Raw genomic sequence first — 19553 nt, 5'->3', positions numbered from 1 at the left:
TTACAATACCTGAACTCAGGATATCAGCTGATATCGAGTACTGATCAAAATCTTCATATTTTAATCTGTTTACCTCAAATAATTTGCTGTTACAATTAAAATGTTCATTCCAAAACATACGTCTATTTTAGGAAATTTTAGGGATTTTTGAAATAATGCACACTAGGCAAGTATTTCATATTCCATCATATTTTTCTAATATATTTTATGGCTATGGAATCTAACTGATCACCGCAGACATCTTAACTACCACCTCAAATCAGGCAAAAAATCTTTTAGTTGTTTAGCCTACATTAAATGGATAAAAATGTTAAAGTCTGTCACGCTTTGTTAAGAAGAGCTTTTACTTTGACACTGCTTTATAGAAAAACATATTTCACATCTGGAAAGAAAAACTTGTTTTATTTCCTTAAACAAACAAGCTGCCTGTAATGTGATCATCCTTAATGGTTAGCTGTATGTTGAGCATTCAGTTTCATTAATAACAACACAATGTGAGAATTTGATGTGTGAGGCAGCTGTGTCTAAGAAACGGTAATAATAGTTGATCAGGGCATATTTGTGTTTGTAAGTAGAAGAGATTTTATCATGATTGGAATTTGATGAACATGTATTGTTGTGTGGACAGAAAAAACATTCCTTACATTTTTGCAACTTTTGTTAGTTGACATCAAAACAATCTTGACTAAGACCTGTCCATAAAGAACATAAATGTAATGAATTATCTCACTAATATCTATCACTATCTCACTAATCGGAAGCTTTTCTTAGAACCAAAGCCAAGCACAATTAAGGAACCCTTACTGTTAAGACTATATAAAGAAACAGATAGAAGAGTGTTCTATTTAGAATCATGACTGTATAAAGCTGAGACCACCACAGGAAGCCTGCTGCAGACAAGAGCGTGCAGAGAGGAGCCCACTAGTCTCTGACTGACGCAAGACAGGAAGAGCACACACAGTGGTGAGAGGACACCGAGCATGCGCTACATCAGTCAGTGATTTTGGAAACAATTCTGTCCACCGTGAGAATACAGTAAAAAGCAGAAGTGAAGTGAATGCGAAAGAAAGAATGAGCTAATGGAAAAACGAAGAATAAACGCATGAAAAAAGCAGACATTGTAGGTTACATAACTATATCACTGCACAGAAGCAAGGAAAACATCAATCATCTGGGTGTAGTGGACCACTTTCTAGCCGAAAACTAGCAGGGGCCGCTGCCTTTCGTCCACGTAAATCAGCGGGCCTTTATCTGCCAGGCGCGAGGAATTCCAGCAGCTTTAGCAGCGGTTCCTGCAAAGAAGTGAGTGAAGGAGTGAAGCACAAAGGGCTCGGAGGGGATGAGGCCCAGGCTTTTAAAACAACACATTGACAGAGCCTCCATTGTGCTGAGGAGGAAACCAGCGCTCTGTAGAGTCTGAGCACAGCTGCAACCGCACACATACACTAACACACACGCAAACACACACACTCAGGGGCGGAATAACTCCCTCATCTACACTACACTGCTTACGTTGAGCCAGGGGTGTAATCTAAATGAGGGGTTGGGGGGGGAGGCGTGTGCCTCCCACTATAAGGCTAAAATATTTAATGTAGGAGAGCAGAAATACAGTCATTAGCGCCAAGTAATGTTTGTTTATTTGAGCTCAGGCTGTTGTCATCAGATGGAAGTACTCCTCTCAACCTTGGTAACACTTGCAGCTATTAGGAAGTTACCAAGTGCTGTTATATGGCCACTAATGGCGTTTTTCCACTGGGCAGTACGGAACAGCATGGTATGGTTACTAATCCAATGTCTCCAGTGACAGTAACATTACTGTGTTTGACCAATCAGTTCCTTTTAATCATGTTCTTGTGTTGCTCTTTCTTGGCTGCTGACAACCCAAAGCTGTTTTCTCAAGAAGGTTGCAGATCACTACAGCACATACCTATTGGTTAAAGGTGTAACATTTTCAATGCAATATCGAAAATAAAAAAAATAAAAAATTGTTTCATCTATACACCCCACAGTCTCTTATGAGGGTCTCTCAACTGCCTCCTTTTGTGGAAACCAATGATCAATGTCAATGATCAAAACTAGGTATTTGGGTGCATCCTATCAGAGTAAAATGGGTGGGAAGGTGGTAGGGCTTGTAATCAAACCGATTCTCGAGCCTGAAAATATATATATCATTACACTCCTGCTGTTAATTAGGTCTCAGAATGAAGACTGGCAGTAAGAAAACATGAGACACTCCAAAAAATGCCCTCCTCCTCAGTGAGAGATAATGTTTGACTCATGCAGTTAAACCCCAAAAGCTTTTAAACACCTGAGCTTAGCGTGGCGCCGTTCTCATAGACCTTCCATACTCAAACGTAAATAGTGTGGGTGTATGTGTGTGTGTGTGTGTGGTCATGTGTATAGCTACCTGCAAAGAATAAATGTCCCAAGAATGACGGAAAATTGTTAACCTCACCTCCTGGGGACATTTCTTTTTGGTCCCCACAAGGAAAATTGGGTTAATGGTAATACCCTACAAAGACGGAACACAAATTTGTGTGTGTATTTGTGTGTGTATGCATGATGAGAGGATGCAGGCAAAGTGTTTACACTGCCCTGATCTGGCGCTGTGACAGTGCTGTTAGGGAGACAGATGCTGCCGCCCAGAGCTTGAGTTTGTGGCATAACAAACAAACAAAGACTGATTCCTCCCCACCTGTCAGCTCTTTAGAACTGCAGCCAGACACACGGCACAGGCTCACAAACACGGGCCAGCCTCACTGAAAAAGATTTAGCCCTTAATGCACCATAAACAGAGCACCCAGCTTGACTGCATTAGTTCCAGCTGAGTGGTGTCTATCAAACACTCTGACGCCAGCGCCATGTTCGGGGGTCATGGGGACAAGCGGACAAGGGGAGAGGGTGGAGGGGTCACTCCATCCCCTTCCAATGTTTGACTAGGCATTCCAGAGTGATTTACACACACACACACACACACACACACACTAGTTTGTTGTTACACAATGTCAGGATGTGGTGTCATGTATATTACATACATACATATATGTATAATTCTGCGACTTACACACACAGTAATTAAAAACACTTACAATGAAACAAGCTGCTTTCATGCTTTCATTGTTTTGAATCTCAAGAAATAAATAATGACATTACTACAGGAATTTGAGAAGACAACCAAAAGCATGCTTCACATGAAATACAGTTCACCCTGCGACTGTGCCCCACTCTCCCCTTCCTTTACAAAGCCAAGACCATTTTGTTGAAGGTTCTTTTCTCTGGTCTTCCTACAAAGTCAAGGTCATTTCTGTTCTAAAAATGTTCAAAAGAAAGCACACCCACACTTTGGTGCACTTGAGGTGAAAGCAGAAACAAGCAGATTATCTACACTATGTGCACATAAAATCACCATCAAATACGTCAAACTGTAACTCATTTCTTCTTTCTTTCTGTAGCTAAGAATTGTGCTGCATGATAAAAGGCCTTACAGTTGAAGGGATTCCAAAAGTAATCAAGTTAACAACACAAGTAAATAAATAAATAAATAAATCAAACCAACCCCTTTCTTCTAAAGCTTTGGTAAAGTCATTAAGGCGTAGAGCAGTGGCAGGCAGCCAGTTCAAAGGGAATTTTCCCTCTCTAAAGCTCTCCCGTGGCCTTCAGTGAGAGCAGACCGCAGGAATCTGCCGCGGTGCAGTCAAGCAGGGCCACTTTGAAAGAGGATATCACACACACACACACACACACATACACACATACAAAAACCTGCTCCATCATGGCATCTCTGCAAAACTGTACTACCACCTCCAGTCTCTCATATGGAGAAGTTTAGCTGAGAGGCTAAATCCCCACTTTGGATTTAGACACATGCTAAGCTAAAGAGTAATGAGTTCCAGTCTGCACTGTTCCAACCTTCCATAGACACAGAGTCTAATCAGGGTAGCGTTCCACTGGGATCAATGGGAGGAAATTGGAAAGAAGCACTGAATTACAATGGTTTCACAGAGTGGTCCACCTTTAAAAGAATAGTTACAATCAAATTTACACAATTTTCCCTCCCCCCAAAATAATCAGCCAACATGTGTGGTATGTGCTTCCTGAGTTTTGTACTGGAGCTGCAAAGCAACGTAGTTAAAAAGTTTGGCCAGTAATGAGCAGCCTGGAAAATGTATGCCAAAAATGTAGACAATTCAGGCATCAAGACGGCTTCTACTACTACTTGTTTTAGGAAAATTTATGCATACACTTTACACTATCCCAGATGGCAACACTGTCAGACCGCTGATGGCAAAGATACTTTATTGCACTCACAGACCAGTTTACGTATTTTTCTGTCATTCTTTCTTTCATTATCCTTTATACATTAATTTAGTAAATCATTTTAACAGCAATATCATATATAAAGCTGGTTATACAGCTGTAACCAACATTTTCAATTAAATTGTTTTATATTAGGCCTAGTCATTATTTTTTTTCTCTGAATTGTTTGTAATAACTGCCTTAGTTTATTTTAACATAAAAGGCTATGTCCATTTAAAACCGATTTGAGGTGACTAAAAACCAGTTAGACCTTGTGAGCAAGACAATAATCTGGGAGACCCGAGGGTGGACCAGCCCTGGCGTATAGTCAGCAAAGTGCTGACCTTATCAAGTTCGCTATCTGGGATGCTAGCTGACGGAATATAAACTTCCATTACTTATTAGCTTCATTAGCCTTGTAGCGCCGGTGCAAACCTAAACAAGCAAACTTTAGAAACCAAACATGTCGTGGCTGTTTTTCTTTCAAAAGAATGGTTCACTGAATAAAACCAAATTTCCACAAATTTCACCTTCCCCAATGTAGCTGATTACAATAACAAGCGTATGCCCCTCTGAAAGCTGCCCCAAAATTCCTGTAGTCTGTGCTTTTTTAATGTCTAGAGTACAATATAACACAAGCAAACCAAACCATCTAGCGAAATGTTATCATTAGCTGACGTAACCGTTGTTCCCTTGCATTTTTACCGCATGTTATGTGTTCTCTGCACATGTGAGGCACATCTAAGTGTGTGTAGTCTCACAAGATGGAAATTCTACTGAGCCAAGGGCTTGGTAAACACACAGCATATTGGTGGGGAGCCTGACTAGAGCCATGGTCACAGCTAGTTGCCTCCTGAACAAAAAAATGTGGGGTCTCCAGCCACAGACGGTGCAGACAGGCAGCAATGAAAGTAGGGAAACAATGAAGAAAGCACATCTGCTCCGTTAGACCCGACCCAAGCGTTTTATTAGTGAAGCGCATGAAGTGGTCTAATTTAGCCCAGGGGCCTCGTCCGCTACCAGGATCAATAGGCACACTCCCCCGCACATACACACACGCTGCTCCCTTCTGCTGGGCTCCTGTTAAAGTCATCAGTACACGGATATTACTATGCTGGCACGGAGAGCACCCATGACATCATAACACACTGCCATTCCTCGTCTGAGAGCAGCGTTTGAGGGAGGACAGACAACCAGTACCAGACAAACACACACCCACCACAAGTCTCTAACAGGCCACTAGGGATGATGAAGGCACTAGGACATCATTTGCTGGCAGGCTGCCAATGATGATGACTTACACTGCTTAAACCAAGTTAATAACAATGTACAAATTAGTCTTTTAAAGAATTTGATTTTCCTAATACATTCTGATAAATGATGGAGAGAGACTACAGTGCCTATATATGTGGGAAATATGACGTTTTTTGATGTCGTGATAAATTACATCACAATATACTTTCCTGACCATGTTGTGGACACTGTCAGTCCATAAGAGCACTGATCAGCTGCATGTTTCATTACAAGAGTGGAATTAGTCCTGATTAACTGGATTCAGTACAGTGCAGCATGTGAAAAGTTGTATACAACTCTTTGTATTCATAGCTTTTGATGGCATTGTTTCAATTTGACATTACTTGTTCTTTTTTGTCTGTTCCAAAAAACAAATATCGCAGCATCTTGTGCACTGTGAAAATGTCTTGCAGTATTGTGATATTATATTTTTGCCGTATTGCTCACTTGTAGCTGCATACCATATGTAATTATTACTATATTAATGCATGTGTTATGAGCACAACATGTAGCAATATAACTAAAATATGTTATTGTGGACAAAGCTATTGAGCAGGACTGTAACTACACATTTTCAGGTCTGATGCAATTTCCCATTCTGAGGTTAAGATCTGATCTAATTTATGTTATTGTATGTGTTAAAAATGTCTTGATTCTACAGAGCTCTAATTAGGTACTACATGTAAAACGGTTTGGCTCAAGAGAAAACAAAAAAAAATTAAGAAATATTTCAAAATAAAAAAATTTGGGAATAGTCGCTCTGGGTACATTTTTGACTCCTTTTACTTGACCAATTTAATTCAACACTACCAAGCATCAAAATATTCCACATCGCTTAATATCAAATTTCAATACCTAACTAGTCAGTATTAACAGTGTTAGTAAGCCAATGAGCATGCTTGTTCCAAAATCTAGACTGCTGATTTGCTGTCTAAATAACATTCCATATTCACGGTATTAATGGCAGCACTTCTTCATTAGTCTGTCATCTGTTGAGGCCAGTAAACACAGCCACTTCCAGAACCTCACATGCATTTGTAGGTCAAGCCATGGTCACTTTCAGCTGACAATTAAAAGGAAAAAAGTATCGTTCAGGAACCGTTATCAAAGTCAAGATATCGGTACCGACAATGTTTGAAGGATACCCCGCCCTAGTCACGAGTAACCCTCAGACACTAACAGCACACTCTGAAGTGTAATCAAGATCCAGGAGCCCCAGCCTGTTTTCCTGAGCACAGGAATCATCCTATGAGAATCACTTTTAAGTGTTTCTATCTCCAAACAAGACGCAGGGCAGTGTCCGGCACATGCTAGTGACCGATAAGAGCGTCTGTTATTCTTTCCCACAAATCTGAAGCTCTGAGAGGAACCCTAAAAAGGGTGGACTGTGGAAAAGCCTCTCGAGCTGTCTCTCCATTCCACAGCGAACTGGTCAGTCTTTCCAACCACAGTCCACCACAACTGAGGGAGGACAATCAAGTGCAGAAGCTGATTGACAGACTGTCAGTAGAACGCAATAAAGGCAGCTGGTGTCGCAAAAAACCTTCCAAAACACCATCTTTCAGGAGAATATCTTGTACAAATGTGGCACAATCACCTTTAATGTGATGACACTTCAATGCTTCACAACTATAAAGAAGTGCAGAGGCCATTAAATGAGTGTCACTTTTCAACTGATTAAAAAGGGAGGAGACCCTACTGAGGCCACAGCAACACATTGAGACTTTCTGTGAGAGAAATAGACTACAATAAACTACAATCTGTGTCAGCTGGAAAGAAAAGGAGCTTCAAAAACTTATTTGACATGCCTCAGGACAGAAGCACAGTCCCAGCTCATTCGCAACAATAAAGCCCGCGTCTGTGATGCTAAATGTGAGCTTGATAGCTTCCAGATGCGTTGTGTAGTCAACACTTGCGCATCATGTTACATCAAAATGCAGGCTTGTCTTCAGTCGTGAAGTTGTGTTCTCTGCTGGGTTCTGCTAGAACACTTTATGATGTCTACAACTGTCTGCGCTCGATACCCACATAGAGACATGGCGAGTCTCTCCTGCGTAGGAGTTTTAGGGGAATTCAGAAAATGTTGCTCTCTGCGTGACAGACAGTGGGGAAAATACTGAAATGTTGTAACGACTTTAAAATTTCCAGCGGCGGTTTAGTGTGTTAGAACATGCAAGACTAAATTTTTGTCTTTGGAGAAAAAAATGATCGCTTGTGTTATACGTCTAAAGTGACTTTTTGATAGAGTCAAAGTGATTTAGAGATTTTATTTGAACCATGACAGCCGCTAGAGGGAGACAGTGAGCTCAGCCAGCCTCAGCGTGGTGTTGGGCAGTTATTTACGATGGGGAAAAGTGGTGGTAAAGCGGGGCAACTGATGATGCCACTGACATTTAAGACCATGTGACGAAGTGTCTTCAACACAACAGAGGATTTCTGTCACCCTTTGGCTTTTTGTTACATTTTAAGCTGTAAAAGTCAGTTTGAAAAGACATGAGGCTACTATATAAAGAAAGACGATACCATCCCTGTTAGAAAAACCATAGCTGATCACCAGCAAAAGTAGCATACTGTATGTTGGATGCTGGTCAACCATCATGATCATGCTGGGTGACCAGCTAAACCAGCACCAGACCAGCATATACCAGCACCAGACCAGCATATACCAGCACAGACTCTATGTGAAGTTTTTTTGTTCAGCAGAGATATCTTCAGGATCTGTTTTTATGGAAACTATACCCTAAGTATTAAAAAAGAAAACCGATGAGTTATAAAAGAATGATATGGAGTCTATTTTCCATCATACTCACCAAAACTATAGCAAACCGTTCTTCAAGCTCAGCTGGATCAGGCATCGGGACTTTTAAAGGCATTAAGTGATGCTTCATCTCACAATGTCCGTCCACACTTTCTATATTCCCCATGTTGGAGTTCTGTTATAGTATCCACAGGCAAATGTTGAGATGCTCGTTCACTTTTTTCAGATTTTTCCTTTTTGAAATCTCAAATAAATCCAGTTCAGCTGAATTTCCACATTCCAGCGCTGTTCAGTGTCCTGCGAGTGGTGTCATGAAAAAGAAAACGTTCCTGTTCGCCGATTATTCCAAACTTGAGTAGATCTGGGAAAGTCCTCTACAGCATCTGCTGCTCCAAAACTCCGTCTCGTATAGATGCGTTTCTTTTTCCTGAGGACTGTCTAGAGTTACCTGGCCAATCCATCTCAAGCACTCAGCGCGGGTTGTATTAATGCTGCTTTTACTGTCTCTAAACAGCCTTTTCTGATCTTTCGTAAACTTTCCTAACTGTTTCTCGTCTCCATTCATTTGCGCTGCAAGGTCCCGATTAGAAGTGTACATTTCGCATCCCCTCTGAAAACAGACTGAGCGCTCGGCCCACCCATTCTGAGCCGAGTCCTGCCTATCGAGAAGGCGTCGCCGCTCAGTCTAAACATTCGGGCTACGAAGAGTTGAATGACATTTCCTTTCCCATCTGCTTCCCTTCGTTTTACCTGATCTTGTAGTCATGTAGGGACACATGTTGTTTAGCCCTGACAGCCAATTTAGTGAGCCCATGGGCTACATATCAGGCAAAATCAAGGAAAGTAGACATAAAAGTAAGTTTGGACGCAGCCATGGAAGCTTCTCTTTTGCTGAGATTATGTAGGCATTACCATCTGCGCCATCTGCTGGCAAGTCCCTGCAACTACAGGGATCTCAGATTTGCTTCCTTGCGGAGCCGTTGGACTTTTGTAGCTTCTTTAAAAAGAGGTGGATAAAGTAGCCTAAAACCATCTTCTGGTGAAAACTATTGTTATTTCAATCCAATAATGACTCAAGTATAAGAAAAAGTAGCACAGAACTGCAGCTGAAGTGTTAGTACATTCAGCATAGGAAGTGAAGTTTGTTAGGCACTCTCCTAAAATGCTAAAGCTCTGATGTGAGAGATGTTATTACAGAAGCAGCACAATCAGATTAAAGTTGTCTTGTTGCTCTGTAAAACTGTCTAGACTGACAGGAAGGTAACCTGTTGTACCTAAATGTGTTGATAGCACTACTACTACAACTATCACAACTGACTAACAGGCCTAAGGCTTTACGTTTCAAAACTCTCCACTGTTCTCTGGATTATTATTAATGCTTTTTTTAAAAAAAAATAAAATGAGCCCCTACAGAAGGCATGGAGTCGTTCATGGAGAAAAAGAATGGGGCACACTGCACACTGGACTCAAATTCTTGAGTATCACATTTCTAATGCATAGTGAAATATCAATATTTTTGCATTGCTGAAGCATGAAATTACTAACGGAAAAGTCTTAAATGATATTACATAGCAGCTACTTAACTTTAGGGGGGGAAATCTGTTTCTGTGTTTAATTTCACTATGTTCTGCCAATGAAAACACCTGGACTGCATTCTTGTTGTTCTTTTTTTCATGTACAAGCTTTACTATTTTATTTTATACCAAAAGGATCCCAAAAACAGACAAACAACACCTAACAGAATTCAGATCCTACGTAGATAAATGCTGGATGTACTAAGATGTTCCACTGCAGTTCTACAGGAAACCCAGTATGGAGTTTTTGAGCTCACTTTTTTGCTCCTACTCTTTTTTTTTTCCTTTACTGTCATTTTTTCATTGAAGTAACAGGGCATTTTCTAAGACTATACAGGAGTGCTGCACAATTTATAAAATCCACTTTTTAATACCTTTTTAAGACCAAAAATAAAACAATTTCCAACATACACCAACACAAACACGGCACATACTAACATCTGTTTTATTCAGATTGATTATTGGAAAATCCAACATGAATATAAGATTTGAAATTGCACAATCTTTATACAGTTTTTCAAAGTGTCTGACAGTTTTTCAAAGTGTCTGACCTGTGGAGGTCCACCCTACCAAGCTGGTCGGCCTGCCGTCATAGATCCACTGGCTGAAATCACCCACATGGGTACCTACACTGCTTACTGGAATGTCACAGATGAAGCAGATTGAAAAATATTATTTAATCATAGGATTTTTTTTTATAAATAGCATACGGTTTACCATAAAGTTATAGCTTTTTAAAAACTTTATAAACTTTTAATTTATAAAGTGATGCAGCTTTTAAAATTCTAGCTAGTTTGCCTAAGCTTGATGTTGAACCAGAGCTTGACGTTAGCTACTTTGGGCAAGGGACCGCTGGGGTAAAAGCTACAGAGACAGCAAACATATTTCCATAAAATAATCTCTTGTGTCTGTTGTTATTTTATATAGTAATATATTATTAACCAATTATTATCAACCAATTAACTGGAAAGGATCGGTTCAAAAGGACGATTTGTTCAAGAATTGGACATTAAGCTCTTTGTAAATTATGGAGCCCTGCTGGTGACATCCCATATAAATAAAAATAATGTGTGGGCACGACTTAGTAAGGCATAGGAATGAGATAATTAAGTCATGGTCACAACTTAGTAAGGCATGGGAACGAGATCCTAATGTTTGGCCATGACTTAGTAAGGCGTGGGAATGAGATAGTAAACCTTGACCATAGCTTAATAAGGCATGATCTCGTTCCCACACCTTACTGAGTCATGGCCATGACTTAATTATCTCATTCCCACACCTTACTAAGTCGTGGCCATGCATTAGGATCTCATTTCCACATGTTAATATTACGTGGCCACGCATTATTTTTATTTATAGAGTCACCAGCAAGGATCCGCATAAATGTGAACCAGCAGTGGAGCTGTGTGAAATGTGAAGCGTGATGTTTCTCCAGTTTTTGTAGTTTATTTTTTTTACCTGTACTTTTACTTGAGGTATCCTCACCAACATGACAATACTTTTACTTGAGTATGGGTTTAGGTTACACTGTAGGAGTAAGAACCTGAGCTAGTTAGCTAAAGTGTAAGTGAGGTGAATTAAACGAGGGTATGGCTGTGGTATATGGCAGCAAGTTTTAGCCTAAAATGACACCAGTCATAACTCCATTTTTAAAAGAAAAATTCGAGAAATCTGTAATGCAGTTTCTATTAGTAAAAACTATGATTCCAGATGTCTACTATGTAATTTTTACTACTCATAATATGAAGTATACAAATCTATAAAGCTATTTTGACTAGTCATGACATATCTATAATTTTGACTACTCATATGTTGCCATTGATTTACATGGAATTTCATTCTGTCTTATCTATAATTACATTTAAAACAGATTGCCATAAATTTAACACTTTAATTTTGACTAGTGGAAATATTTATTCAAGATATCTTTTCAGAAATTCTGAAATATCTATTTCAGACATCTAAAACTGACTTCTCACTACTCAGAGCTAATATTCAACAAATGCTAATTTGCAAAAGACAGCACGCCTCTTTTCTCTGTCACATTCTCAGTTCAGTTCCTTAGACTATATGTCAAAATAAAAGTCACCTGGTGTATGGTAGGTTACTACCATTAAGTTTGCTGTCTTACAGCCCTGTTATCCCACACGCAGCGGCCTATCTTTGCACTCAGTAACTTTGACATTTGCACAATGCACTTGTCTGGTGGATGAAGCAAATCTCTCGCCAACATTTACCTCCATTTAGCAGGACACAGGAGATCCTTTGGCTTTCTTGTTAAGTAAGAAGTCAGTTTTAGATATCTGAAATTTAATGTGTTTTTCTAATGTGTAATTTTTGAGTGTTGAGTGTTTTTTTTTTAAGAATGGAGATCTCTAATATTTATTGGTACTAGTAATAAGATATATGTTGATATCTGTAATTACATCAAAGAGATCTGTAATTGAATTTTTATAAGCGAAAATATAAATTTAACAAGTTAAAATTAAACTACAAATATCTGTAACTCTTATTATTATTAGTCAGAATTATATTTTGACTAGTCAAAATTATGTTTTTACTAGTAAAAACAAGAGTTATGACCTGCATCGCCGGTGTCATTGTAGGCTAAAACGGCTTGCCATAGTGTTAAGGTCAGTTTCCCAGTCACGTTATCTTGCTAACACTAACATGAATTACTTCTTTAAAATAAAATGGTTAAGGTTAGGACTATGGTTACTAAGTTACTAAGTTAACTTACCCCAACCATGTTTCGCTAGTGTAAAAGGGCCCTTCAAAATAAATAATAAAAAGGTTAACTTATGTTTATAGAAAGGATTAACTTAGCTACACATCCAACCATTTTAGCTAGCGGAAGAAAAGAGACGCTGTAGTTAAAGTCCCTGACAAACTCTAATCTAATGTTAATGTGAGTTTGTTTACCTCTCCAACACTTCCACACCAGCCCGATAACTAAGGAAGCTCGCTAACTAACTGGCTAACTTTGACCCAGACTGGATTTTTCTCCCAGCAGTGGTTCAGCCTGTTTGCCGCTAACATTAGACGTCACTCGTTATTTTTATCCAAAGAGATGCGTTATCGGGGCACAAAAAACGCAGCTCACCGTAACAAAAGTCTTCTTTTCTCTTCGTTTTATGTAATTAAATAATTGTCCATGCTAATCAACTGTGTGCTAAAATCTGGCGACCCTGCTCAGTCATGACCACAGTCATTTGGTGTTCTATGCCAAATTTCATGTTCAGGGAATCTTCAGTTTTAACTTTAACCAAAATCACAACTCAAATGTAATGTTTCTATGTATGTTTCTCTATCTTTGCAATAATACGGCGCAGAAATAGAGTTCAAACGTTACTCAAACGGAGTTATGATGCTATGAAGAGAGGCCGAGATACACGTCATCTACCCCTCGCCCTGTGTAATTGGTGGATTTATGTGGACGTTCACGTTTTTTTTCTGAAACTGACCAAAGGACACTCAGGAAATCACTAAAGAATTACCATAAACACCAAAAAGCATTCATTTTTCATTCAGTCAAGATCGGACACACCTGGGAAATGGTATGTAAAGAGTTTACAACTGCTGAGGTTGCTGTAGTGGTTTTGTAAAATAGCAACGCAGATAACGGAGCATTGTGATATGAAACATTTGGGAATCGTGTTATACGCAAGTGCCTAAACTGAAGATGTGCCTTTCTTCAATGAGGTGGTGCAGGAAAACAACCGAACCAGTGCCAGCATTACTGATCAATGCATACAAAATCAAGTGACCACAGTTTCGTGTCTAGATATCAACACTCATCATAAGAATACTCGATATTACACAGAAGAAATGTCAGCTTTTTATGGCCCAAAATTGTAGATTCAGTAGTTAGCTACACAAAAAATGGAAAAAAAGTAATTTTACTCCATTTGTTTTTGTTATAGGTCCACAGTATTCTGAGGTCCTCAGTCCAACAGCTCCCAATGATAGGGCCCCTATGGTGGCAGCCCACACAAAACCCTCATATGAGAGCTTGGGGTAGGCTGCTGGTTTCACGACTGACGGGCCCCCACTATGGACAGCCCGTGGTGGGCCCAAGTTTTAGCCCACACTGGACCGACATTTGTCCTTGCAGGGTCGTTTCTCTTCTCTCTATTGTAGTAGTAGTCCACACTGTAAGAGAAACTATGGAAAAAGCTGTGGATTTTAATAACTAAATCGTAATTATGTGCATTTTAATGGCTTTTTGTTACATTAGTCTCTGTCACTATGTGACATTTAAGTTAATTTCTCAGTGTTTCTCATCAATAGTTTGCCAGCGCTATCTACTCTTGCACAGTTACAAATTTTGTGTGCACGTTAAGCATTTTCTTAAGCTAAACTCTGTGAATTACAGCAGGATATTACTGAATTGTGCAGTGCAGGTGGACTTCATCGCTGGTGTCTTCCCCTTGTTCCTCAAACCAAAGTAAAAAGAGAAATTCATGGCGCTTTGGACAGATTCTGAGTGTACATGAAAATAAACCAGTGCAGACAGGTTGTTAACTGCCATAGTGCTCCTATTTGATCTGTATTAGTTTAGTGGCATTCAGTGACATCTATGGTACCACAACCAGGGAAACACAAGGAAGTGCTTAAGACCACAACTGAAAAAAAAGCATCATTTTAAAGTGCAAAAAGCTTCTTTAATAAAACAGCTGCATTACACACTTCCAGCAACGGCATCAACAGATTAGCATCCTGATTCCTCTCCACAAGTTACCTTCTCAGAAATGTTTAATTAAGACGATTTCTTTCTAACAATTTTCTTTGTAACAGATCTCAAACTCCAGCTGCTGAATTGGTCTCGGACCATTGGCACTTTGACGATAATATCCATGCTGAAATATCCATCAGAGTCAGTCCTCATAAACAACCACAAACTCATTTGCTTGGAATGGATACAAAAGCACAGTGATTGACCTTTTTTGATATGTTAAAGCCTTCTGAAACTGAAACAAGGCATTGTAAAACTACTAATTTACTAATATAACAGCAAAGCAATGGTTTTACAATAAACTTGGTATAAATACTGTAAAACACGGCCTTAAGGCGACCTTCAGCATGTCTGATATAAAGAAAAGTGAATTAACTCCTTCAACCAGAACTCAATACACAGTGGACAGCAGTTTCCCAGACTGTAGGCAAATGTGCATCAGGCAAAAAAAAAAACCCCACAAAAAAATCAATCAAAGTAAGATAATTATTCTTAGCAAACAGGTCTAGCTGCAGTGCTCAGATTATGGAATGACTGTATGATCTGAATATTTCTTGTAGATTCTCTTAAAGCTACAGTGTGCAGAAATCTACCCATAAAGAAACAGTAATAAGTCCTTTAAATAAATAAAATTCTTCTTTAAAGAACCACCCGTTTTTTTTTTCCTTAGTATAAAGCTCTTACATGGAATTGAAAGTATAAAGAAAAATAAAAAGGAAGGAAAAAAACTGTTAAAACTGATGTTTTACAATATAACGTGAAAAGAGGAGAAATGTTGGAACACACAAAAACATTACATGTAATGAGCATTTGAGCATTTGATGAGAAAATAATAAAACCTTGTCAAAGAACACTCTTATAATTTAAGACCAGCATAAAGGAACAGAGTTTCAGTCTTTTTAGCAGGCATCAGGCATTCTTAAGTGCTTTTTCCCCCCAAGGAGACTCGTGACAATGTTTTGATTGTTCCCTTAACAAACGTATTTATGCCGTTTTAGTGCAAATTTGCAAAAATTCGGCTGACGTGCACCGATTGTAACATTAAGACCGTCTCAAATGCATTTGGCATCGTTGGAGATAAAACTACAGAAACTATAGAACTGAAATCACAAACGTAACATTTTCACAATCACTGGTCCCACTGCACTAAGCTATAAAGGTAATGTGACACTTGCGCCATGCAGATGCAGCTGTGCAGCCTGGGGAGTAAATTAGAAGGCCTCGTTGCGTAAACATACATAGGCCAGATCAGCTGGTCTCTTCTGTTAAGTCGTACCTGAAAAAGGATTAATAAAAAGACAGGTAAAGACATATGATTGTCCTTTGGTCAGTAAGCTAGGCCAGGTTTGATTAATGTAAAGTGCGACTGATGTTAAGAAATGACTAAAATAGCATGTTACGTGGAGCAGGGGTGAATCTAAAAAGCTTACCACTGTGAGACGCTTGCCTTGAGGTCCAGCTGATTCAGATCTAAATGAAGCTGGAACACAGCACAAATCACAAGCTTAGAACATCCACACAGAGCCATTCAGTAGTTCAGGAAAGAGATTCATAGTTGTGTGTTTTTGTAGTTCCAAGGGTCTTTTTTACTATTAAATTATTTAAAGTGGCACTACACACATTTGGGGACATGAAGCCCTCTCTGGTGAACATGTGACTGCAATCAAATTGTGAAAGAACAGTTTTGTAACACCAGTTGCATTGAAATAGCTCCATGCTAATTATTCTGACTCTTTTGAACTATTCACACTTACCATTTTCAACAAGCAACTTAAGAGTAATAACAGAAAGTAGCATTAGGACTTAGTCTAGCCTAAGTGCTGTTATTGGTACAGCATTGGCACTAAACCATTAATGTGCAGGGTGAAAGTGGAGCACTGTGCTGTCATCACTACAATGCATAATAGCACTATTTGCTACTCCTGCCAGAACTGACCTGACACTCTGAATTTTAATATTTCTGGCTTTACAGAGTGACTCAAAGCATGCAAGGATACCATATTTTGGTGTACTTTTCTTCTACTTACTTGGTAAAGCTACTTCTTTTATTTTAGCAAAAAAAGTTTCACGTGACATTTAAAACATCAGTTGAAATTTATAGGTCATCTATCCCCAATGACTATCTCAGCATGTGCAGTAAATGTGACATCTTTACAATACCTTGCCAATGAGCTCTCTTTCACGGCTCATGAAGGAAACACTGTTTTTCACGGACAGGTCAAGGCGTCTCTGTGTGGCCTCCTCCAGGGACAAGTCAAAATCAAACCTACAAGAGAAGATACAAGATATAGAATTAATAGTGTAAAAGCTCAACCATGAGACCAAGTGATTCATCTGTACTGCTATGGAAACTGTCTTTCATTCACCTTTCATTGAACTCAGGATTGAGGTCTCGCTTCTTGATGCTGGTTTTTTTTTTGGTGCTTCTGTTCTTGTCAGGCTGGAGAAGGAAGGAGATGTAGGGATCTGATCCATCCTTGGAGCAAGGCTGCAGATTCCTACAGCAGAACAGAGGCAAAAACACAAACTGTTATCACATCATCTAGCAGAGCTAGATTTCTTTAAATGCATGTACTTTCTCCCGATGTCTAGAATAGGGACTGTGCAGTACAATGTAAATTCTTTAGACATAACCTTGTTTCAAACCTCCAATACACAATGAGTTATTAAGCCAGGGACAAAAGAGCAGCAGTGGGTCGTGCAAAACTTGCTATTGTGGTTTTGTCACAATAAGCTGATCCAAGGTTTGTGCCTTCAGATTTTAAACCTTCTGTTCCCACCTGAAGTGCTTTTGTAACAGATCTGTCAGAATGTGGATGGATGAATTGTTCACAGCGATAGTGATAGAATGTAAACTTACCAAGTATATAAAAATAGGTTTTAAAATCATGAAAAAAGAACAGTATTCTCTGCTCTGAAACACTGGGAGCGTGTCCACTGAAAACGCTAAAACCATGCTCAATCGCAGGAAAAGTTCAGCCTCTCTTCAGATTCTCTTTGTATTCACCGGAATGTAACTGCTGCACCATTTAAGGTGGAACAGGACAATTTGAACAAAGCTGGTGAACAGACAGCTTTGTACTAATGTTAACATATTTGTTAGCCTCTCTAGGATTGAAATGAAGCAAATAGCAGTGCTTCAGCTTACACAAACACAGAATTCACTCTGTCTAGCAGCTTTATTGGACCTGTACAGCCATACATGTTTAAGCCACCAGACCCAGAATCCAATTCAGAGTCAGAGGACACTGAACTACTCCAGAATCAACCTTGTTCCTCTCAGTCTGCAACAGAATGGTCTTTTTGTTCTCCCATTTATGCAAGTCAGCCACAGGTATTACTGACTAGTGTAATCTAGCCAAGTTAGGCTGGAGAGCCACTGATGCTAATGCACTCTAGTTTTATACCGTTATAGTGTTAGATGCTTCTAAAGGCTACCACACAGAAAGTAACTACACAAAATGGGTACAAATATGCTGTTTTATGTCTGGCGCCTGTTTCACACATACTACCTCTGCATGACATTAGCGATGCGGTAGCCTTCTAGACTTCTACAGTTTGCATGTGCTGGCCATTCACACATACAGCAGTAATGCTGCAGAGCGGTGCAGCAAGAAAGTTCTACAGATAGATAAATAGTCAAATCAGTCACTTTGTTCAATAAAAATATAATTCATACAAGAGCACAGCACATTTGTTTACTCTCGACACACTTGTGATTGGGACATCACTTCAAGTCTAGCAGACCTACCATGAAATCTGTAAATGCAGCAGGAAATGTTTAACTAGTATTTTGTTTGATAATAGCCATAAACTAAAGAATTTGCAATTTTTAAATTTTTTACTAATATTCATCAATTTTCATAACTTATTTCAGTGTATTTTGTAGCACACAGAAAAAATGTCTATTCTCAAAATATCTCGCTGCTTCAGTGGGACGCTCTGCCATGATACTCACAAAGCACGTTAATATAAGTGCCAAAATGAAAAGCAAGATGTTCCATGTCACTAATGCCACGCAGAGGTAGTATGAGTTAAACAGGATGCTGTTTTATGATAGTTTTGCAAAAAAGGTTTTGGCTTAAAGCATTTTTCATAATGCATTAATGGCAGAGAAGCACATGCCAGGTGTTGTAAGACGAGACAGTCCCAAAAAAACCTTATTTTTTCAAAAGTTAAAATATATCCTTTAAAAAGTGGTTCAAATTCTTTTAATATTTTTCAACTGATACTTGAAAGCAGTAAACTCTATTATTTGAATAGCTATAGCATAACATTGCATAGTCTTATGACAAGCATGATCTTGTTCCTGAACTCAGTTGCTGAAGAATGGAACAGTTGGTTTCAAATCAAATCCATTTCTACTTTGGAAAGCTCCAAGAGTAAAAAACAAGTGCAATACAATTGCGCTTTTGTTGGAGTACTGAGGGCTTTTTGGTCACATGTACACTACATTACATATAAGCTGTATGATAACAGTATTATTATAAATATATGTATTACATGTATGTGTTTTAAACAGACCTGCAAGCATGGATAATGATGACCAGTCTGTTCTCCTCAGTAGAGTAAGCAATGGTGAGTTTCACCTGACCCCGCCCACTGTCTCCTGCATCTCCACCCCTACATATACAAAAACACACACAACACGCATATACAAAAGTGTCAGTAAACTGGCATCTCATTTATTTGACAGACCTCATTTTTCACTGAAAATCAACCACTATTTTCAAGAAATTGTCTATTTGACCCACCCCTGGACTGTCCTGTGTCTGAGCTCCTGATTTGTTGCCGGTACCGTCTCTGCCGTTGGAATGATATGCTCCACCTCTTCAGTGCCATTACTTCCATCAGCACACTGTGCCAACTTAGAGTCCAAAAGCTGAACCACAGATAG

At 39.2% G+C, this 19553-nt stretch overlaps 2 protein-coding genes across 7 annotated transcripts in view; both read right to left on the bottom strand.

Moving 5' to 3' along the window:
* Positions 1-9008, bottom strand: part of fmnl3 (formin-like 3) — a 65485-nt gene extending 56477 nt beyond the window's left edge. For 5 of the 6 annotated variants that reach the window (XM_036591873.1, XM_036591874.1, XM_036591875.1 and 2 more), the window contains exon 1: positions 8400-9006. In XM_036591873.1, the coding sequence (XP_036447766.1) occupies positions 8400-8513 (114 nt within the window). In that variant the 5' untranslated portion in view covers positions 8514-9006. Of the gene's footprint in view, positions 1-8399 lie in introns of all 6 variants that reach the window. The other variant, XM_036591872.1, reaches the window with a different exon arrangement.
* Positions 9009-14563: 5555 nt separating this feature from the next.
* esyt1a (extended synaptotagmin-like protein 1a) overlaps positions 14564-19553 on the bottom strand; it is a 29338-nt gene continuing 24348 nt past the window's right edge. Inside the window, exons 26-31 of the mRNA XM_036591451.1 lie at positions 19411-19538; positions 19181-19279; positions 17023-17154; positions 16817-16922; positions 16087-16136; positions 14564-15932 (exon numbers count right to left, since the gene is read on the bottom strand). Coding sequence (XP_036447344.1) covers positions 15905-15932; positions 16087-16136; positions 16817-16922; positions 17023-17154; positions 19181-19279; positions 19411-19538 — 543 coding nt within the window. The 3' untranslated portion in view covers positions 14564-15904. The remainder of the gene's footprint in view (positions 15933-16086; positions 16137-16816; positions 16923-17022; positions 17155-19180; positions 19280-19410; positions 19539-19553) is intronic.

Source organism: Colossoma macropomum, unplaced genomic scaffold (assembly GCF_904425465.1).
Source record: "Colossoma macropomum unplaced genomic scaffold, Colossoma_macropomum, whole genome shotgun sequence".
Lineage (NCBI taxonomy): Eukaryota > Metazoa > Chordata > Actinopteri > Characiformes > Serrasalmidae > Colossoma > Colossoma macropomum.
This window is presented reverse-complemented; position numbering and strand designations above follow the sequence as displayed.